Source organism: Cygnus olor, chromosome 9, assembly GCF_009769625.2.
Source record: "Cygnus olor isolate bCygOlo1 chromosome 9, bCygOlo1.pri.v2, whole genome shotgun sequence".
Lineage (NCBI taxonomy): Eukaryota > Metazoa > Chordata > Aves > Anseriformes > Anatidae > Cygnus > Cygnus olor.
This window is the reverse complement of record NC_049177.1, coordinates 16,972,214-16,992,083: the sequence shown is the minus strand read 5'-3', so window position 1 is coordinate 16,992,083 and position 19,870 is coordinate 16,972,214. Positions and strand designations below refer to the sequence as shown.

Below are 19,870 nucleotides of genomic sequence, written 5' to 3'. Positions count from 1 at the left end.
GGTGCGTCGCTTTTCCGCTTCCGACGCTCGCCGCGCTCACGGTGCCGGGGCGAAGAGGGGAGGGGGGGGGGGTAGCGAAGCGGCGGCGGCGGCGGCGAAGAGGGGCTCGCGGCCGGAAGCGGCGGAAGGCTTTGGGCGGCGGACCCGGCGGGGCGGAAGTGGCGGAGCGGACGGAGGTGGCGGCAGCGAGCGACGATGAACAACAAATTCGACGCGTGAGTCGGCGGCGCGGCCTGCCCCGGGCCTGACGGCACCGGACCCTGCCCGCGGCCCCCCTCCGCCGCCCGGGGCCGCTCCGGGACCGCTCCGGGCCTGGCCACGAGTCACCGGGCCCGCAAAGCCCCGGCCCGGCTCGGGGGCTCCCGCCTGGCCCCGGGGAGCGGGCCCGGGCCCGGCCGCTGCAGCCCCCGGTTGTGGCGGGGCGGCCCTCCCCGCTTCTCGCTCGGCTTCTGCGGCCCTCAGCGGGGAAGGGGCCGCGCCTGTGAGGTGCTGGGGGGCAGGGAGCTGCCTTCTGGCCCTCGCGTGTGCCTGGGGTGGCCGCCACAGGCGCTGGGCGTGCGGAATGCCGCGTGTGGTGCTCGCCGCGTGGGCTGTCAGGTGGAGGTTTGTAACCTCGGACCGTGTGGGAGCTCGGGAGCACGGGCCGCTGGGTTTGGCGTAGAAATTCTGGACTGCGAGGTGTGGCGCCTGATTTCTGTGTTCCTTCTCCTTGCCAGATTGAAAGATGATGATAGTGGAGACCATGACCAGAACGAGGAGAATAACACACAGAAAGACAGTGAGAAGGAAAAGAACGACCGAGAGAAACCACAGAGTACTACCAAGAGGAAGGTAAGGTGCTGGCACCTGCTTTCCCTCAGTAGGGCGTGAGGTGGGAGTGCTGGAGAGCCCTCAGTTCTGGGATAAAGAAGGTGTCTTAAAGATCTGTGGCCAGTTCACGTGCTGTTACTGTGCTAATGACAGCTGAGGGGCTGCGTTAGCATTTGGATAATTCGATGCAGCTTTCGAAGGTATGTAATCTGAGGGGAGAATGCTCCATTCACAGTTGCAGCTAGGCACAGCCAAGCTTTTGAATAGAAACGAGAGTAAAGCTTTGTTTTCCCCCCAAAAAAGAAATTTTGGAAGAGGATGTGGGAAGGACAGATTGACAGAGGAGTGGTGGCTTGCAGTTGGTTTACCAAGCTGAGTTTGTGCCACTGATGAAATAATTCAAGATGTGATCTCTGTGAGTGTTGTGTAGCTTTGTTAAGAAGGTGGATATACATGTTGTTTTTTTAATCTTGTACTTAATATTGTCATGTCTGAAGTAATACAATCGTTATAAACTTACTGTAGTCCAGAAGAGAATAGAGACTTAAGCCCTAGTTGCTCCTGCAGCACTTTCTAGTGACACAAGATGAGGGCTTTGAGGCTTTTTTTCCCTGTCAGTTTTGACTCTTAGCTAGTGAGTTCTTGTTAGCCTCTTTTATGTGTATTAGAAGATTTTTTTAACTGGAAATGGATGTTTTGGAAATTGAAAAAACCTCTCGGCTGACTGCTAGTGATGGGTTCTGCCGAAGCTGACATAACAAGTTCTGAGACAGACTAATCCTCCTGGAGTGGCGGGGTGTTGGTTGCTTAAGGGAGTTGTTGTCACCAAAGAGTTGTAATTGCTTTTGAATCATGGCTTAGCATAAATGAGTTTTAATCTTCCCAGAGATGAATGACTTCTTAATTTAGAAAAGTTAAATTCTTGTATTGCCATTTTTAGTTGGTCTTTTTTTTTTGGCGACAATCACAGTTAACTATTAGAAACAGCATCACTAAATTTTCCTTTTAGCTCTCACGAGGGTTGCTTTTTTTGTGACACTTCCCTGAGCATGTTATTATTTCCTTAGCCACCCCTGCACTGCAAATTTCTAATATTCTTTGGAATAGTCAGCTGCTGTTAGCCTAATGGTCCATGTCAGACAACTAACAGAGATGGTATTTTTTTTTTTCCTGTGAAAATAAGGATCAGATGTTTGTTTTATAATCCGTGAGGGCAGGAACATGTGGACTTCTGATGCTGCGAATATAATTATTTCCATTCCTGCTCTTGAGGAGTTTATAAGGGATAAGCAAGGTTTTCTGTTCTGCAGGCAGTTGTCCCAGGGCCAGCTGAGCACCCCTTGCAGTATAATTACACGTTCTGGTACTCCAGACGAACACCTGGGAGGCCTACCAGCTCGCAGAGTTACGAACAGAACATCAAACAGATTGGCACCTTTGCCTCAGTGAGTATATCCCCGTTGTGCTTGTGTCTCGTGAGCGTGATGTGGCCATCGTCGCTGGCTTGCTGAGTGTGTGCACGTGGACGCTGTGCTTCTGCTGTCAGGAACAGAGCTGAGTGTGATGTGCCGTGACTTACAGGTGAGTTCTTGAACCACGTACAGCATGGGACGAGTCCTAAGCAGTTCTCTGCCCTGTGCTAGACAGCTGGAATATTAATAATAGAAATAAAAAGAAGTCACACGTAGCTTCAGTCTGCTAGCTGCAGCAGAACTTGACAGGTAAGCAAGAGAAGAAAGCAACAGCTCTTCTGGATGCTGGGTAGCTGTGAGGCAGGCTGTACGGTCCTCCCCGATGCTGTGCCAAGTGTTTCCATCACAAAGAATAATGAACAGGCATCGGGTGTGCTGTATATGCAAGCAGCTGTTGGCCTGGTATCTGTTGCCCTTCTGGAAGTGATGAGTGAGGTGCAGTTTGGTGTTGCAGTGAAGTAGTTAAAAACCAAGCTCCTCTCCCTTTTCCCTTTCACTGTTTACGGTTGTTTATTCCTAGAATGAAGGAAGTGCTGGAAGGGCGGGCAGTGTTGGGTTGTTTCACGGTACTGGCAGTGTAAAACCATCATTAAGATGCCAGGGTACACAAGTAAAATAGGTCCTCGGTGTTACAGACACCACAAACAAAACCATTCTCACGGCCGGGAAGTTTGCTGGCTGGTGGTTGCTTTGTTTGTTTGTTTTTAATCTAGTCGTTTCCCCAGATTTTTCAAAGGCCCATGCAAATGTGAGTTCTTCCCACCAGTAAAACTATCTGCTGCCATGTGGGAATTTGTAAAATAAAAGAATACAAAAATACCCTTTCATCTCTTCCGGAGGCTGCAAAAATATGCCTGTCTAGGCAGCTTGGTTGTGTTACTGCAGCCACGCAGGGTAAGGGTGGGAGGAATAGCTCTGAGCATGTTGGGTCATGGGGAGCTACTGTTCCTATTCCCCTGTGTGATCAAGTACTTTTGGCTACTGTGTGGTGATCTGGCAATAATTTTTCAGTCTATTAAATCGGTGTAGACTTAATAGCTCCTTAGAGGAAGAACTTCACATGTTCCGTTGTCTACTCTTTTTTGCAAAGAATTGAGTTCAGCTAGGATGGAAGGGTGTTGGCCAGAAGATCTGCTAATGTGTTTGTTTCCAAATTCTGTTAAAGACAGAGAACAAGCTGCAGGAAGAATTGTCTGAGCCAAAATCTAGGTTTGGGTTTATTCTTTGCTTTTTAGTAGAAAGCTCTAAAAGCTTTTAAGTGCTAACCACTAGAGGGCATATGCACTTAGTGTAAGAATTTGATTTCCACACTGCGTTTGGATGTATCTAACAAAAATAAATTGCTTCTGACCCCACCTTAGTTTTGTTTCATAATTATATTGGCTATAAAAGCAAATTCCTGCTTGTGTGGCAGAGATCGGAGGTTGGAGCAGAATTCCAAGGGCTGACCAAGTCATCAAGGTCTCTGATAAAGTACTTGGGATGGTGTCTAACCTCTCCTGCTTCGCTGCTGATCTGCTTAATAGCTATTGTCTTACTGAGTAGAGTTCTCTTCAAATGTGGAAATTAGTATAACCTCTTCTAGTGCCTTGTTTTGTTTTAAAGATCCAGCCTCCCTAAGATCCTTTCAGAGAATCTCAAAGGATAAATATTTTATTTTTACGAATTAAAAATTCACACCAGACTGAAGTAGACGCAGGGGCTGCCATGATGGAAACTGGTGTTTTTCAAGTGGTCAAAGTCTACCATAGCAGGTTGTAAAGGGAAATAAAAATTTAAATAAAAGCTCTGAGTGGTGCCTTAAGGTTTTAAGACAGCACCAGAATGCCTCTGTTGTCTTAAAACCTGGACACAGTAAAATCAATACAAAATATGTCTCCTTTGGAGGCTTGTGCAGCGAGCAGTGGTTGATGCAGGGATGATGTGGTCTTGTATAGGGAGGCTTGGCTTTATTTGATGCTCTTGACACACGTCCACTAAATAAAAGTTTGGGCGTTAGCATTTACAAGAAATGTCTGGCAACTGTTGTCTAGAGCAGATGTTATCTTAGCCTAGATTTCTTCGGACAAACACCAAGTATTTTTTGCAGGTACTTGTTGAATATTTCCAGTGGTCATCTGCTGATAGAGCCAGTCAGAAACAGGCAACCAGGCTCTGATCCTACTGCTGCCTTGTGGGTATCCTAACCACCACCCTTGTGCCAAGAAGGTAGAAGAGGGAAGGTGGCTCTGGCTAGCTGGTATAGAAGGGGAAGCCTGTTTCTGTAGGAGTCTTGGCTCTGATCTGTTTGGGCAGCCTCATTGTGTGGTCTGTGTCATTGCAGGTGGAGCAGTTCTGGCGGTTTTACAGTCACATGGTACGTCCTGGGGACCTGACAGGCCACAGTGACTTCCACCTTTTCAAAGAGGGGATCAAACCCATGTGGGAGGTGAGTTGGAACTCTCATTTCTGCCTCGGTATTTTTCCAGAGTGCTTCTACAATGGACTCTTGTCACTAAAGTGAAGTCTCCAGGCTTCTCTTGGGTGCAGCCCTTTTGTCTGGGTTTCCTGTACACTTGTTCTCAGAAGCCTGTCCCTTGTAACCCGGTAGTCCTGTGATCCTCTGGCAGAGGAGGGAGCAGATGCAGAGCGTTGCTAGCAGTGGGGCTGGAGCACCTCTGGACAGCGTTGCCTGGAGCCCAGCGAAGGGGACACCAACAAACCTCTGTGCCTCCTACATGTTGACATTTGCTCTTTGTTATAGCTTTATCCAACGACAGCACTGTGGGGCTTTTCTCTAAAAGGGCTCAACCCCTGTAAGTAGGGTTCAACAAAGATGGAAACCAAACCTCCTTTTTCAGACAAGGAAGAAAGAGGCACGTGGTTAAAAGCCTACAGCTGTACAGAGCTGGAGGTGGGAAGAAGACTTAGCCCTTCATTTGCTTTTTTTTCTTTCCAAGGTACTCGGTTCGCTTGTGTTCATTCCTGTCCAAATCTGTTAAAAAAAGACGTAAAAATACATTTTTGCCCAGCAAATCATTTTTCCAGTTCCTAGCCGGCTTCCAGCACTGACCAATACCATTCGCAGTATGAGAATTTTGTGTGTTGCTTTGCAGTACCTAATTATGCTGCTTGGTCCTGAGAAATTTATGTGACCCTAGTTGGCAATTATTTTAAGCAAGGTGCTTTATAGCCAGTTACCGCAAATACAATTTATATAAAACGCTTAACCCTCGTTGGGCTCCTAGGGAGCTAGCTGCTCTCGTAATGTGTCAGCCAGAGAGGCCACAAGTTAACAGAATTTCTATAAAGCATTTCCCTGTAGCCATTTTAAGTACGGGGTGGGAGAGGTTCTTTGTTACTTTACTTCTGGCCATGATGCCTCCTTGTATTTGTAGAAGAGGACCCTTGCTGCTGCCCTTCTCTTCGCTGCTTGCTTTGCAGGGCTTTGTTTATGTTCCTTTCTCTTTCAAATTAATCCTTACATGCTGCAATTTCCGTAAGCACATATATGTGCATGTAGCTCTGATCTTTTTCAGGATCCATCTGTGCCTTTTCTGGGTAAAGTCAGAAGCAGTAAGCATAATGTTCCCTTGTGATTTTCTGGGCTGCAGATCATTATTATTCTGGTAAAGGGAAATCAAATGCTTGACTGAACCGAAGCTTGTTTAACCTGAAAGAAAACTAATGATAACCATAAAACACACAATACAGCATCTGCCTCCCAATCACTGTTCTCTTTCTAGCCTTGAACCTGCTTAAACCACATTTGAAGTATTTTGAGCAATACCACTTTATTTTCTGATCCCCATTAGGCAGTGTGGAACATTTGAGGAGCTAAACTCAACTCTTTGCTTATAAAGGCTGAGGTGTAGACAACTTAATTCTTAAAGTGGAATGTTTACAGCATGGAAAACAAGGATGCTTAGTCAAAAAGCATTTTGTGTTTCATAGGAGAATGCCACATTCCTAGGATTTGTGCTGATTGGGATTTTTCACCTTGCATGTGGCTGCTGTCATGCTGTGAGGTTTGTCTGGAGCTGACACCTCCCCCTTTCAGCACGGGCTTCAGCACATACATGAAAACTGGGGGGCTGGTGAATGTGGCTGTTATGCTGCCGTTTCCAAGTTTGCTCAGGACTGCTTCATTAGCACTTGCTGTCTCTGAGAGCACACAGTGTTTAGTTTTTTGAAGCCCTAAAGTAGCTTTAAGGCTAAAATAAAGCGAGCTTTGTTACATGAAGATGGATTGGGCTGCATTGCCTAGCATCTACTAGGTGTGACCCAGAGGGAGTTGCAAGTGATTTGGCCAAGGATGTCCTGTGTTTTATAGCTCCCCCTGAGTTCTCCGTTCCTCTCTGTTTCTGTACTAGACCTCTCTTCTCTTTCCCTTCCTAACTGCCACCTCTTAGACTAGTTCCTACTTCTCTCTTTGGCTTTGGATGGAATTTGTTCCCCTCTCACCTTGTAAGATTTCCTAGCTACAGTGTCGTACAAGGGAATGCCACAGTGAGCATTCTGCACCGAGGATGAACTGCTGTCGGATGTAGGCGTGTGTTCTCTGAAGCAGGGGAGTCTGTAGCAGGTTTCAGTTCAACATATGGAATCGCAGTATTGAGGTGACAGACTGGGTGCTTAGCATAAGTATTTCCTTTCTTCTCTCCTCTGATTTTTGGGTATTTCCTCGGGTCAACACAGACTGGATCAAACATTCAGCTCTATGTGTGATAATGTCAGTGGCTCCTAGAGAAAGGACTGGTCTTTGTGTTAACACAAATCGTGAGCCCATTCCTGGAAAAGCTGAAGGAAAATGCTTTTCAACTTTTCAGTTGCTTTCACTTTTCACTTTTCAAACTGTTTTCCTGCCTTCTGTGTTCTGTGATGAAGGATTTTTCATCTTTTACAAGCAGAACTACATATACAGCGGATTAGGCAAAGTAGGAATTAGGCTAGGATTTAGGAATAGTTTTAGGGTTCTTGCTTCTGGTTCTGCATGCAGATCGATAGGCTGGTGTAGCCTTTGCTAGTGGGATCAAAACACTAGAGCTCAAGTCTTCAGTGTATAGGGCTTCCTCTGAAATGCTGAGTGTCATTGTTTCAAATGCTTTTTATTCAAAGTAAGTGGCATCCCTCTTTCTCTGCTGGTATGGGGGAGAAGTGAAATGCCTTTGCTTGAAACTACCTCCAAATAGCAGCCCCTGGTGCCCCACCCAATCAATATGTGCTCCTGTCAGTGGCTCTGCTGTCTTGTGGGAAGCAGAAAAATTGCTGGAGGGAAACAAATCGATTTCTTGCCCGTCTTCCTAGGACGATGCCAACAAAAATGGTGGTAAATGGATTATCCGTCTGCGAAAGGGCTTAGCATCGCGGTGCTGGGAGAACCTCATTCTGGCGATGTTGGGAGAACAGTTTATGGTGGGGGAAGAAATCTGTGGGGCAGTCGTCTCTGTCCGATTCCAGGTAAGCTGCTCTGAGCACTGGCCTATGCTTCCATTTGGCAGGGCTACAAAAAGCACCATCTGCTTACCCCTTACGTCCTGTTCTGTAGGAGGATATTATCTCGATATGGAACAAGACAGCCAGCGACCAGGCCACGACAGCCCGGATACGTGACACGTTACGAAGAGTGCTCAACCTACCTCCCAACACCATCATGGAATATAAAACACACACCGATAGCATCAAGTACGTGCGGTGGCAGGGGGAGGGCCCGCTGCTGGTTGCATGCGTGCTTGAGCAGTTTAATGCAGGGCGCAAGAATCGAGGGGAGTGCTCGCGTGCGTTGTGTTCGCTGCAAACAGCAAGACAAACAGCAGCAATTGTTGCCAGTACGCTTTGAGAACCAAATACCTGTATCGTTATTGTGTTGTTTTCAGGGACATCTGGTTCTAATAGTAAGACCTTATTCTTTTTAAGTGTTTAGTGCTGGGTTTTGTTAGCGATCCACCCAGCCTGTCACTTGGGAGATGGGCAGCCCAGTGTGGGGCTGTGGCTTGATGCATTCAAAGACGCATGCAGTGGCGGGGACGAGATCATTTGAATAAATAGAGATTCAGGGGAATAAAGTGCGGAAGCTAAAGGGATTTATGGTGCCATTAGACTTATAAATGTTCTTGGGAAAGTGCTGTGTGAATTTACAGTGCTGTACAAATGATTTCTAATCATAATAAACGTCGTATATTAAGTCTTCCAGGCCCTGGTGACAGAGGCTCTTTAACAAGACTAGAAGATCATGGTACACAGAGAGGACAGCTGTATTTTTAAATAAACCTATTACAGCTTACCATACTAGGCCATTCAGGGTGACTTTTATTCCCACAACGTGACAAAGAATTGTATATATAGGTATTAGTTATAGGTGAATAATGTAATTTTTTTCCTAAGTATATTACGAACCAATACACCAATTAGGTCATATTGATTAAATTAACACTTGGTGCACTCAGAACAAGAAGTGAAACAAATTAATAAGACATTGATAGAGCAGCGAGCTTTCTAATCCAACCCTTAATCAAGGTCCAAGTACCTTTCATGACCTATTTTCGTTATGTTAGCTTGTCCTTACCACATAAACACCTTCCTTGACAGCGTACTGAAGAGTTTGGTGAGCTCTGTCCTGGTTTTAGCAGAAAGCTAGCTTCTGGTTGCATCCAGTTTTGAGTGCGGGTCACTAGCAAGAACACGCAGGTCTGTTTAAAGTGCCTTTAGGCTTCTGGTGCTCCACACGGGCCTCCTGCCTGTGTGTGTGGGAAAGAGAAGGGAAGGGGAAATTATTATTATTAACGGAGTCTTTTCCAGGCAGCTTTTTGGTTTCTGAAAGTTCCCACTTCTGCTGAAATCTACTCGTGATTTTGCCGGTAACATTTCTCACGCACTTACTGCCACGAGAGGGCACTATCAGCTGTCTGTCTGTGTTAGGAGATAGCAAAGTGCTCATGTGGACACATTCCAGGATATTTTACTTCTGTTCAGCAGCAGCAGGCTGCAGCCTGTGGTAATGTGGCTTTGTGGTGTAAGAGGGGAGATGTTTCTGTTCTCCCTGACTCTGTACGGAAAGCTGTGTTCTAGCTGTGATGTTTCTTCACGTGGCAAGTTTAGAATGGAAGTGATGTGGCCTTTCCTTAATAAGCTCTCCCCACCAGCACGTCCTATGAAGCCACAGAACGCTGCTATCACCATGTTGGTAACTGGTTTTGCTCTGGGAGGTGCCAGTCCTTGAGTGGTGCATCCAGCCTCGTGGTCTTATTTCCCTACAATAGCGTAACAGACCGTGTTTGCTGCCCTCTCTTGCTGCATAGCATCAAAGTTTCATTTTACTCTTCTGATGTATGGTGCAAGAGAAGCTTGTCCAAGAGCAACAGGTGTCGGAGGAGCCAGGCTTAGTAGTTCAGATTACAGTCGGGAACAGTTGTTAAATAGCAGGCTGACTTGTCTCCCACTTACTCTTCTGTGGGCAGGAGTGATAGGGAGAAGTTTGGTTTGATGGTGTCCTAGCGAAGCAGGTCTGAGCAATTAACCTTCCGTCGTGTCGGGTATCACGAGAGCCCTTCTTTCCACGGCCTCGCTTGAGCTGCAGCAGTCTGATTTCAGTGCTGTCCCACATCTCCTAATGGCACTGGTGTAATTCAGAGCAGAGCTGCTTGTCAGTGGGGTTTGTGTAGTGGTGCACGGACCGACTTCTTGTGCTTTTCTCGCCTGGTACCAGCTCTAGCACGGAGGGAGGAGCTGCAGGCAGCCGGCTGCAGTGGCAGCGGGGCGGTGATGGTGCCTGCTTTGTTGCCAGAGAAGAGCAGGACAGCCCCAGCTTTCAGTCTGCCTCTGCTTGGCTGAGCCTCACATCATTAAGGTTTTCTCACTAATGAAGAATCTCTCGTGTAACTAGTTCTATCCTCCATAAAGTCTGGCTCCTTTTCCTTGCCCATCTATCAAGCCCTGTTGAAATACTGTCCGTCATGAATAAACTCCACTTATGCTGTGCATGTACCATGTGATTTATGACTCAGGAGGGCTTTCTAGCCAGCACTCTATATTCACACTCTGGCTGTGTTTTATGAAAGGCTCTAATGGAAGAGCTGTGCTGTAGGCTTTGTCAGGGCTGCCTTTCTAGGGGGGCTCGTGGCATTTTTCATTTGTATGGGCTGCATCTCTCCACTAGAGCTCTGCTCATGTGCAGGGTTTGATTGGCATTGATTGTGCTTCAGGGAAGGGAGCACGCTTAGCAAGAAAAGAACAGGCGTTTCTCAAAACCTTGACTTCTAGGTAGTGAATTGACCTGGATTAGCTTTTGACACACTGTAAATGAATGCTTCTGTAGAAATTGGTAGCATGCCCCTCGCTGTGGAACCTGAGCACTGTGTTTCAGGTTTTATATATTCCTTTTGTGATGTTGCATTTCATATTAACTCATTTTTAGACACCATTTTTCATGAGTTGTCAGTGAGGCTGCAGCCCCCTTTGTTTCAGAAGGCGGTGGTGCTGCCAAGCTGCTTTTGAAAAGTATCTGTTGCTTCACAGCTATTCCAAGGACCTATTCTGCATTCCGTCCCTTCAGCTCTCAGCGGTGGGGCTTGTGCATTTAGCTAGATAAGCAGATCTTTCATTGCAATTTTCCCATGTTCGTCCTTTCTCTTGCTTGCAATATTGACAAGCTGCCTAAATCCCAGCAAGTGGAAGGGTCAGCCTAGTCTGTATTAATTTCCAATCTTGCTAGAGGAGCTAGAGCAATCTGTTGGACTCTGCTTAATTCCAGGGGATTTATAGTACCTTAGGCGTTACAGTGCTGAGGGCCTGAAAAGAACCCGTGTGACATTTTTTGGGCTACCTTGTTTCAGTAGCTGGGGAGAAAGCACTTCTTTGTTCTCTCAGAGGTGGATGAAGAGGTGCACTCACCTGAAGTGAGCCACTTAATAGTTTCTGCTCATCAGTGTTGTTAACCTTGGCGGTGACAGTGTCCAGCAGGTTACAGACAGCAGTACTCTCTGTGGTTCGAAATTAAGGAAAAAAAGAAGAAAAAGTCTGTTTTGCTGTCATACGAGGGGTACTGTTGTTGGTTTGTTTTTTTTTTTTTTTTTGAGCGCAGTGTTGCTGACCACAGCCTACTCATGTCTCAGTGAAGCCACGTCAAATATTCAGGTGTTTGTAGTGAGTGAACTGCAGTTGGGAGTGTGGTGGTGGGGAAATGATCGCTGTAAGGTTTGATTTCAGTTTTTTTTCAGGGGTGTAGTGTAAAGGGCTTGGCTGTCTTGCATACACCTTTGCTCTGCCTGGGGTTATCAGCCTTTTTTTTTTTTTTCTGTGCTGCTGTGTGGTCAGCGGCCATCTCCTGTGCTGAGAGCTCCCACCTGCATTACCATCCAGGAGTCCCAGACAAGTTCAGCAGCGCTGCTTCGTGTGACAGAGGAGACCAGACCTTCACTGTGTGGCCATGCTGCTAGCTTCCACTGAGCTGGCTGGGTCGGAAGCATTTTGGTCGCTGTGTGACTTTATGGATCGTCCTGTCAGCTCTAAAGCAAGGCTGCTTTTTCTGAAAACAAAGCTTCAGTTATTTGTAAGTGCCTGCTGCAGTGAGAGCTGAGCAGCGTATAAAACTCTCCCTTCCTTTCAAAGTCACCACTGATAACTAATGGGACGGCTCGAGTAAATGAGAAGAATAGTTGATCTTAATAGGGCTGGCACTGGGTTTGCTTCACTGCAGGCAGTTGGAGGAAACAGCCTTGGACTATATTTCGGCTAGGAAACAAGGAGATATCCTAAGGAGGGAGAAAGGGTATGCACTGCAAGAAGAGTGCAGGGGCAGTGTTCTCGTGCCAAAAATAAAAAGTGGAGGCAGGGAATGAGGTCTTGAATCCGAGGGAAATATGACAAGAGAAATCCTCGTGGAAGTGGTGAGTGTTTGGCAAGGTCAGTGTTGCTGAGACAGTAAGCTGGAGGTGGCGTGCTGGGGAGAAGTCTCCTTTGTTGCATCAGAGTTCAGCCAGTGCTCTGATTATTATGTTAACTCTGTTATGTTTTTGTAGCGCTGGTTTTCGTTTGCTTGCTGATTTCCAAGGACATTAGGAGTTGATACTCTTCAGTGCTGCTGTCCTGTTTGTACCATCTTTGGCTTTGGCTTTTTAGATGGTGTGTGCAGGGTTAACCTTGTTTAAAGTTACATGGTTTGCACGTGGGGCCCGTAACGCTGATGCCTGTCGGTGGGAGGGCAGGTTGCCCTGGGTCTTGCCAGCTGTAGAGAGCTGTGTTGCTTCACCCTCGTTCCACCCAGTCTGAGAACAGGAATAAAAGCTAGAGGAGGGTGGTGAGGTTCCAGATCTGAGGCCCTGCAACACTGGCTTAATTTGTTTATTGCTCCTTTCTCCAGTTCCAGTAACACTTCCAGGTGCTGTAAGTCTAAGAGCACTTCCTTAGACTTGGGCTTTGAAATGATGGGTTCGCTGACTTGTTCTTTGTCCCCTTTGTATATTTTATTTAGAAAGGTCTGACTTTGTAAGAGGTTCCCATATCTTGATGGCCTGTCTCTTACCAAAGAAGCCACTATAATCTATTTCACAGTCCTTTTCAAGGAGGTCAGTTCAGATGTGTTCATTTCAAAGCCGTGATGGCTTCCCTCTTGGCCTGTGCTACAGATACTGCCAGATATAGGAAAGGATTATTTCAGGCTACAAGAATATCTGAGATTTTTTTTAAAGCTGCTGGTCTGTAGGCTTTTCATAAAGTTCCTGGTGGCTTTGGACAAACCTTTAAGCACTCTGAAGAGCACTGGGAGAGGGACGGTCTCTGGTGAGTGTCGTGAAGGTAGCGTGTGCTATAAGCTCTCCACCTCTGTTTTTAGCTGCGGAAGCAGATGGAAGGGAGGCAGGGCCGTACAGAAAAATACCGAGGGGAACTGCTAGGACTTTGAGGGTGGTGTGGAGAGAACTGCCGGCGCTTCTTGCACAATAGTGATTTGGAAACTCCCTTGAAGCTGCTGTGGCTGCTCTTCCTCTTTTTGCTCTGATGGTGGCTCCTTTTTGCGTTTTTTTTTTTTTCCCTCCAACTTGCTGAGGATAAAGGGAGCCCTGCTTGCATCCTGACCCCAGGTAGTGGGGGAGAAAGTGGGACGTTTCACCAGTTGTGGGTCAGGAATGAGTGTGGAGGACCAGCTCTGGCTGGCTTTATTTAGCCTGCTAATGTTTCCATTTCCCATCTGTTCAATGGGAATAACCTAAGTGTTGGGGATCAATTCACTGAGTATCTGATCGCTGCACAGACAGTATAGCACCGAGGTACTAAAAATGTCTATACATAAAAATAACCTCTTAGACTCTCTGGCACCGTGCCTTTGGCACATCACAGGCCATAAAGATTCTGCCAGATGAAATTAACTGGCAGCCTTGTTCGGTACGAAATGGAGAGCAGTTTGCTCCGCTAGCATAGTTTAGGTACATTAGGGCAGACACATCTTAGTGGATTTTTTCAGTCAAGTCAGCAGATAGTTGGAATAATTAGTGCTATAATATGTATGAGGGTCCAAACTTAAAAATTCTTGGCTAGGAGATCTTTTTCTCTGTCTGCGAGAAGGACTTGGCAGCTGAAGGACTATGTGCGTGATGTTATGTGATGTTGGAACAGGGGACTCCTTGGTTTGAAAGGGGTAGTACATCATCAGTTATGTTGACAAATAACCTTGTGTCCCTTTTGTAGAGAAAAGAAGTTATGAATTTGGGTAGAACTGTGAGAGAAGAAAGAGAAGATGTGATGATGGGTGAAGGAAATGTGGTAGAAATGTAAGGCACGGGAGGCTGAAGGGAAGACATGAAGGTAGAGACGAGGCTGGAGATGTAGCTAGCTTTCCAACCTGCATTCGGCAGCGAGGAGGAATTCAGGTCAAAAGTTTGTCTTTCCCTAACTTTCTGCTGGAGGGAGGCAGTTGTACCCCCAGTGTCTGGTACCGTGCATTGACGGGGTGACACAGGCAGTTTTCCTTGAACTTGTAGGGTGCTGTGGGTGGGCTGTATCTGGGAAGACCTGGGGGGAAGGCTCCCATTTAGGTTCCTCTGCTGCCGTGTTGCTTAGAATGAACCACCTGTGGCTTTGTCTCTGTCCTCCAAGCGGCGTTCAAGCTGCATTGCAGATCTGACCTCAGCGATCATCTGTGAGATGCCTCAGCGAGTCCTCTTTCTGCAGACTTACTCACCCTTGATTGTGCCCTGCTATTTCCCAGCAGATTGTTGAGAGAGGGCTGCTGTACTGGTGCCCCACAGCTGTCCCTGGTGTGCTCTCTTGCAGCATCTACAGCACCCTGTGCTATCAGCTTTCTCCCTCACGTTTCTTTGGCCTCAAGGGTTGGTGTCTGAGGATCAGCTCAGAGATTCCAAGTAGCTTTGGGACTTCCGTGGATGACTGTTACTTGTCTGTCCTATTCAAGATCAGAAAGATTTTGTGCTCCCATGGGTGCTCAGAAGATGGTTTTTGATCCCCTCAAAAGAAGGATTTGCTGTCCTGCGTTATGGGAAGGTAGTGTCATAGATCCAAGACGGGCATCACAGTGACAAGCTTCTTGCTTGTACGTTCTCTGCTATGTTCCCAGCAGGATTGCTTGTGTGCTGTGTACAGTCTTTGAGAGTACCCATGGCCCACACTTGCTGGTATATTCTGTTAATTTGGGCTGTGACTTTGCTGGGAAAGAGCACGTGACAACTGGGTTGCTTTTGCAGATGCTGACTGGGAGCTTGACTGTGTGAGGTTCAGGTAGGAGCCTGTGGGTCTGTTTTGGGCACAGATGCTGACTAATAGAGAATTAGTTTCTGTATTCTCCTGTTGTGTTGATGACTTGATGAGGTAATGCAAAAAACAAGGTATGAGGTAGCTGCAACAAAGCACCAGCGACAAGGTCTGCGGGACAACTTGTGATTATGACAGACCTGGGTTCCCTTTAAGGTCCCTCCCGCTCCACGGGACTTTGGGGTTGGTAAATGGCTTGGCATGTGCTGTAGGCATCAGCACTGTTTTGCTGGGTCTGGAGAACGATGAGGTTCTTTGATGTCTCTGATCCCAGAAGATAATAGTCATGCTCACGTTACCCTCAGCATCTTTTCCCTGAGAGGGCTTTCGGCATTCTGCCTTCGTAAAACAGACAGCAATTTTTCAGTCTGCTAGCTTTGTCCGTCAGTAGCATTCTCCACCAGGGAATGCAGCGTTAGGCCCGTCCCTCTAACTCGTCTGAAAACGTTTTCGTTTCAAAGAGCTCTGGTGTTTTTATTGGGTTGTCGTTAACAATGCAGGTTTACAATAGGAAGTGAGACTTTCTAATAACGATGGGATTCTGCCGCCTGATTGAAGAATGGCCTGATAACTAAGCCATGTGGCATTAAAAGAAGAGCCTGTTGGAGGGATTACTACGTACTCAGATACGTGGTGAAGCATGAGGGCAGTAACTGGCAGGGTTCAACCAGCCAAGAAGTGTGACAGTCCTCCAGAAACATGTAGCATCGGCTATTTTATCAGTGATAGGAAATGGATATTCCATTTGCGACTGGGAAGGTCGTACCTGTCTCTGGGTATTAATGTGGCTGTACCGCCAGCAGCCAGTGGGAACGCTTCATGGCTGTGCAGAACGTAAAAGCTGCCTCGCGCTGTCAGATGTTTGGCTGGGTTTTAAGGATGCTTCTATCCACTAGGGCTAGCAGAGAATATTGCCTTGCTCTCTGAAGACAAGTGCCTTTCAAACGCCATTGAATGTTTCTGCTCTCGTTAAAAGTTAAGAAGCCTTTGATCTGAAGTGCTGTTTTTTTGTTTTTTTTGTTTCATTTTTTTTTCCCTCTGGCTTGCCAGGGCCTGGGAGGAGTTTCATGGCCTGGTGAACAGCAGTGGCCGCTGATCGAACGCTCCCCCTCCCTCTGTCACACGCAGGGTAGGGCCTCATCTTTCTTCCTATGTGACTTCATGGCATACCTCTCAGCTTCCAACCCTCTTCCCGTGGGCTGGCATGTTTTCCTCTTGCCTCGTGGGCCTGATGGTGGGCTCATTCCACTACTGGCTCTTTCCTAAAGGTCAAAACACATTTTTTTTCCCCCAACCAAAGGCACCAACATTCACAGTGGTCTGCATTCACTCAGCATTTTCTGATACAATGCTGCGTGCTGTTTTGCTAATGTGTCCTTCCTCTGTGCGAGCCGGTTGTATCCCAGACCTAGTCCCAGGAGGCTGAGAGGTACGTCTTCAGCTTGGGTCTGCTGCCTAGGGCTGACTGTTGTCAGGTACGGAGTGGTAAATGAATGCTGAGCACATCCGTGTGATGGGCACCGCGAGAGGCGCCTGGAGCTTGGCATACACGCCTCTGCTCCTGACAGTGGGCTGGGGCAGGATAAATTAGTCTGTCAATAAAAGCTTGTTCAGGAAGGACACGCAGTAGCTACTGTATTTAGAAATAATAATGCTGTGGCTAATGAGATGAAACCACCTGCTACTTCTGGTAATGGCAACCGACCATGTGCAGAGAAAACAGCCAAGGTGAGCTGGGTGCCGTTGTGAGCCTTGCAGCTCAGACTGGTTTTCCCCCCTAACGCCTGCTTCCCAGACAGCAGGCCCTTTCCTTAAAAAGGACTAGCACAAGGCCTGGTGAGGGGGGTCGTGTTTAGTTGTAGCCAAGTGGGATTGCTGCACCGCCGAGTGCCAGAGTAGAGGAATCTGCTTGAAGAAGCATTCCCCAGCCTAATTCCCACCCTCTGGTGGTGTGTAGCTGCTCCAATACAGCCGAGCATGGAGGGCCCGCTGGGAATCCCACTGCTCCCAAAACCTTCCGCAGCTTTGGGCAAGCAGTGCTCTCATGGCTTGCTTGGAAGTCATGGATGAAATAACCTTTCCTCACAGATTTGGCTTTTTGTGAGGATCAATGTTTACAAAACATTACACAGGCACATAGGAGTGTTTTTATTGTTCAGAGGACATTCAAGTGACCTTCCAGAAAAGAAAACAAGCTCACTTCACGAAACACCAGTCTCAGAAGGCAGTACATGTGCCAAGGGGATAGGAAAACAGTGACAGAGTTGATTTAGCTCTCAACTGTAGTGAGTTACCTACCAGGGAGAGCAGTGGTGAGCAGAGGGCCGGGGCACCACGATAGGGGTGAAAAGAGGGGAGATGTAGAAACCTGCCCAAGAAAGAACTAACCACTGTGCCATCCTCCTGAGGTAGATGACACAGGTGAAAGTACTGAATGGGACGGAAGGTCTAATCGCTGTTGCAAATTAACTGGAATCCAGTTAATGAATCCTGAATCATGTTCCCAGATGGCAGCACAGCCTGCTTTGCTTGCAAGTACAAAGGTGAACCCCAGTCTTCTACAGATGGCCTCCAGCATGGTTTTTTGCTGTCATGTTATAGCAGAGTAACTTGTTTAACTCTCCTAAAGAGTGTTTTTGACTTCCTTCTGCTCCTCCAGCTCTCCAGCTTGCCTCCTGGAGCTGCTCCAGCATGCACTGTACTGTGATGTTACAGCTACCACGTGGCTTTTAGCAGCACACAAAGCTAGCTCAAGGGTTGAAACAGGGTTTTACAGTCCTGCAAAGCACCTTGCTTCTGAAGCTGTGAGCTGCCTTCACTCTTCAACACGGCTCTGCCAGTTTGTCGTGATGTATGCTGGGTTATCCCTAGGTGTTTGGTTTGGGCATCTTACTGTCCTGTCCTGTTAGGGGAAGGGGCGCCAAACCTGTCCTCTCAAAGTAATTGTCATCTCGTTTAATTGCCTTTGGATAAGAAATAAATTTAATAATAATAATAAAAAAAAACAACCACGCAACCTTTTTATTAATGAGTAAATATGGTTTGCCTGTTCCTGCTGCTCACAGGCCAGCAGTAAGCATTAACACAGGTTTCTGTACCCTGCCCCATCTTCAGTTGCTGCCACGTGCTGCAAGACTACACAAATGAAGGTTGTGGACCAGCAATCCTTTCTTTGTCAGTAGCCACATGGCTTTACTCATGTGAGTAAAAGCTGCTGAAGAAGCTCTGCCGTTTAAACTTGGGAAAATGTCCTCTTTGGATTTAAATATTCTTTAAAGGCAGGAGAGACCAGAGGCCTAAACTTGTTGATAATGGGACAAAAGGAACTAGCTATGAGATATTGAGGCAGGAGAAGGCTTCACTGCCAGTATATTTTTGCTCCAAGCAGAATCCCTGAGGACAAACATTTGGGAAGGAAGGGATCTTGCAAATTGTTTAAATCCCAGAATCTGTCAGGGAAGTTTGCAGTGCCTGTTGTGCTTTGTCCGCAGGAGATACCACTTTTTTTCTCCCTGCTGAATGGGGACAAACCAAGATCTTGTGTTCAGGTGTTCTGGAGCAGCAGGTTGGCTTAGGAGGAAGTCTGTAGTGAGAAAGTTCTGCTTAGGAGGTTTAACAAGCATTGTTTGGGGTGATGTGCTGGGATGGCAACACTGATAGCCACGGTGGGTGGAACCTTGGGGTGCTGTGATCTGAACAGTGCATATCTTTAACCTCTCTTTTCCCTCTGTTTTCCAGGGATAATTCAAGCTTTCGAAACACAAAAATCACATTGTGAGAACAAGAGTTGGCACTAAGCTCCTCTCTCCGTGTCGAAAGCACTGAGAGGTCTCCACCAGTGCCCTCCGACCTCTGAAGGGACTCATGGGCCACTCTCGCACTCCTCCTTGGAGGAAGGATCCATCTGAAGCCCTCCAGCAGCGATGATAATAGAGGCTGATTTTGTCATACACAAACTTTTTTAGCAGTGGGGCGGGAGGCCAACCTTTCAATTAGCAGCGTGCCCTTGGGGCCGCATCTTGCAGCACTTTCCTCTCTTTCTGTACACGGCATGCAGGATCCCTGGGATTCTGCCTTGACGTCAGAGCCTTTTGCTGAGGGATACCAGTATTAAAAATCTCTCTGCAGCTGGGAGGAGCTTCCCAGTTGAGAGTCAGCCCCATGGTTTTCAAATGCCCACTTTCAGCTCTGCCAATAAATTATTGGGTCTCTTTGTTTCTTTCAGTCTTTTTTTTTTTTTTTTGGTCTAAAAGTAGTGGGGTGGTATTTCCCTAGTCTGTGATAAGACCATAGGCCTGCTTCTGTGGGTTCCATAAGGCAACTTCCCCTGAGCTACCCACCTACATGACCTTCATGACCTGAAGCTACAGATATAACTGTTAAAAAAAAAAAATAGGTTACTCTGTCTTTGCCTCTTCTTCATACTCCCTGTTCAGCAGTGGCTTGCACCCAGCCTTCCTTGCTGGGGAGAGGGCTACAAGCTGCCCTTAAACTAGGACAAAGAGGTGTCTGGTGTCGTTTAATTGCTTTATTCCAACTGTCTCAGTGGAGAACCATCAGGAAAAGCTGAGTGCAGGGCTGTGCGTGCTTCTGTGGGTGGCTGAGGTCTGCAACTCTCCAGCCATCTGGGAAATTGGACCCCAGTGGCTGTAGCAAAAGAGGGTGATGGCTTGGGCTGCTGTGTGGAAGCTGTGACCAGAAGAGGGACTGATGGTGACCCCTTGTCTTCTGTCCTCTGGGGTGAGGCTGGACTGGTAGGTTGTTGCTTGGAAAGACAGCAAGGCTGCGGTTGAGATGCCACAGAAACAATAGGAGCTAATTATTTCCTCTGATTCTGCTTGAGTACAACA

The 19,870-nt window shown here is 47.2% G+C and overlaps 1 protein-coding gene across 5 annotated transcripts; it reads left to right on the top strand.

Annotated features, from left to right (window-relative positions):
- Window positions 1–43: 43 nt before the first annotated feature.
- Window positions 44–19,239, top strand: EIF4E2 (eukaryotic translation initiation factor 4E family member 2). Of its 5 annotated transcripts, none has more exons than XM_040567874.1 (8): window positions 45–215; window positions 717–831; window positions 2,121–2,255; window positions 4,606–4,710; window positions 7,569–7,721; window positions 7,810–7,946; window positions 16,071–16,149; window positions 18,759–19,239. In XM_040567874.1, the coding sequence occupies exons 1-7, from the start codon at window positions 196–198 to the stop codon at window positions 16,114–16,116; spliced, it is 711 nt and encodes a 236-aa protein (XP_040423808.1). In that variant the 5' UTR covers window positions 45–195; the 3' UTR covers window positions 16,117–16,149; window positions 18,759–19,239. The 5 variants fall into 5 exon arrangements, with proteins under 5 accessions (XP_040423810.1, XP_040423808.1, XP_040423809.1 ...); XM_040567872.1 differs by lacking the exon at window positions 45–215 and adding an exon at window positions 415–603; XM_040567876.1 differs by lacking the exon at window positions 2,121–2,255 and having other exon boundaries at window positions 44–215.
- The last annotated feature ends 631 nt before the right edge of the window (window positions 19,240–19,870 follow it).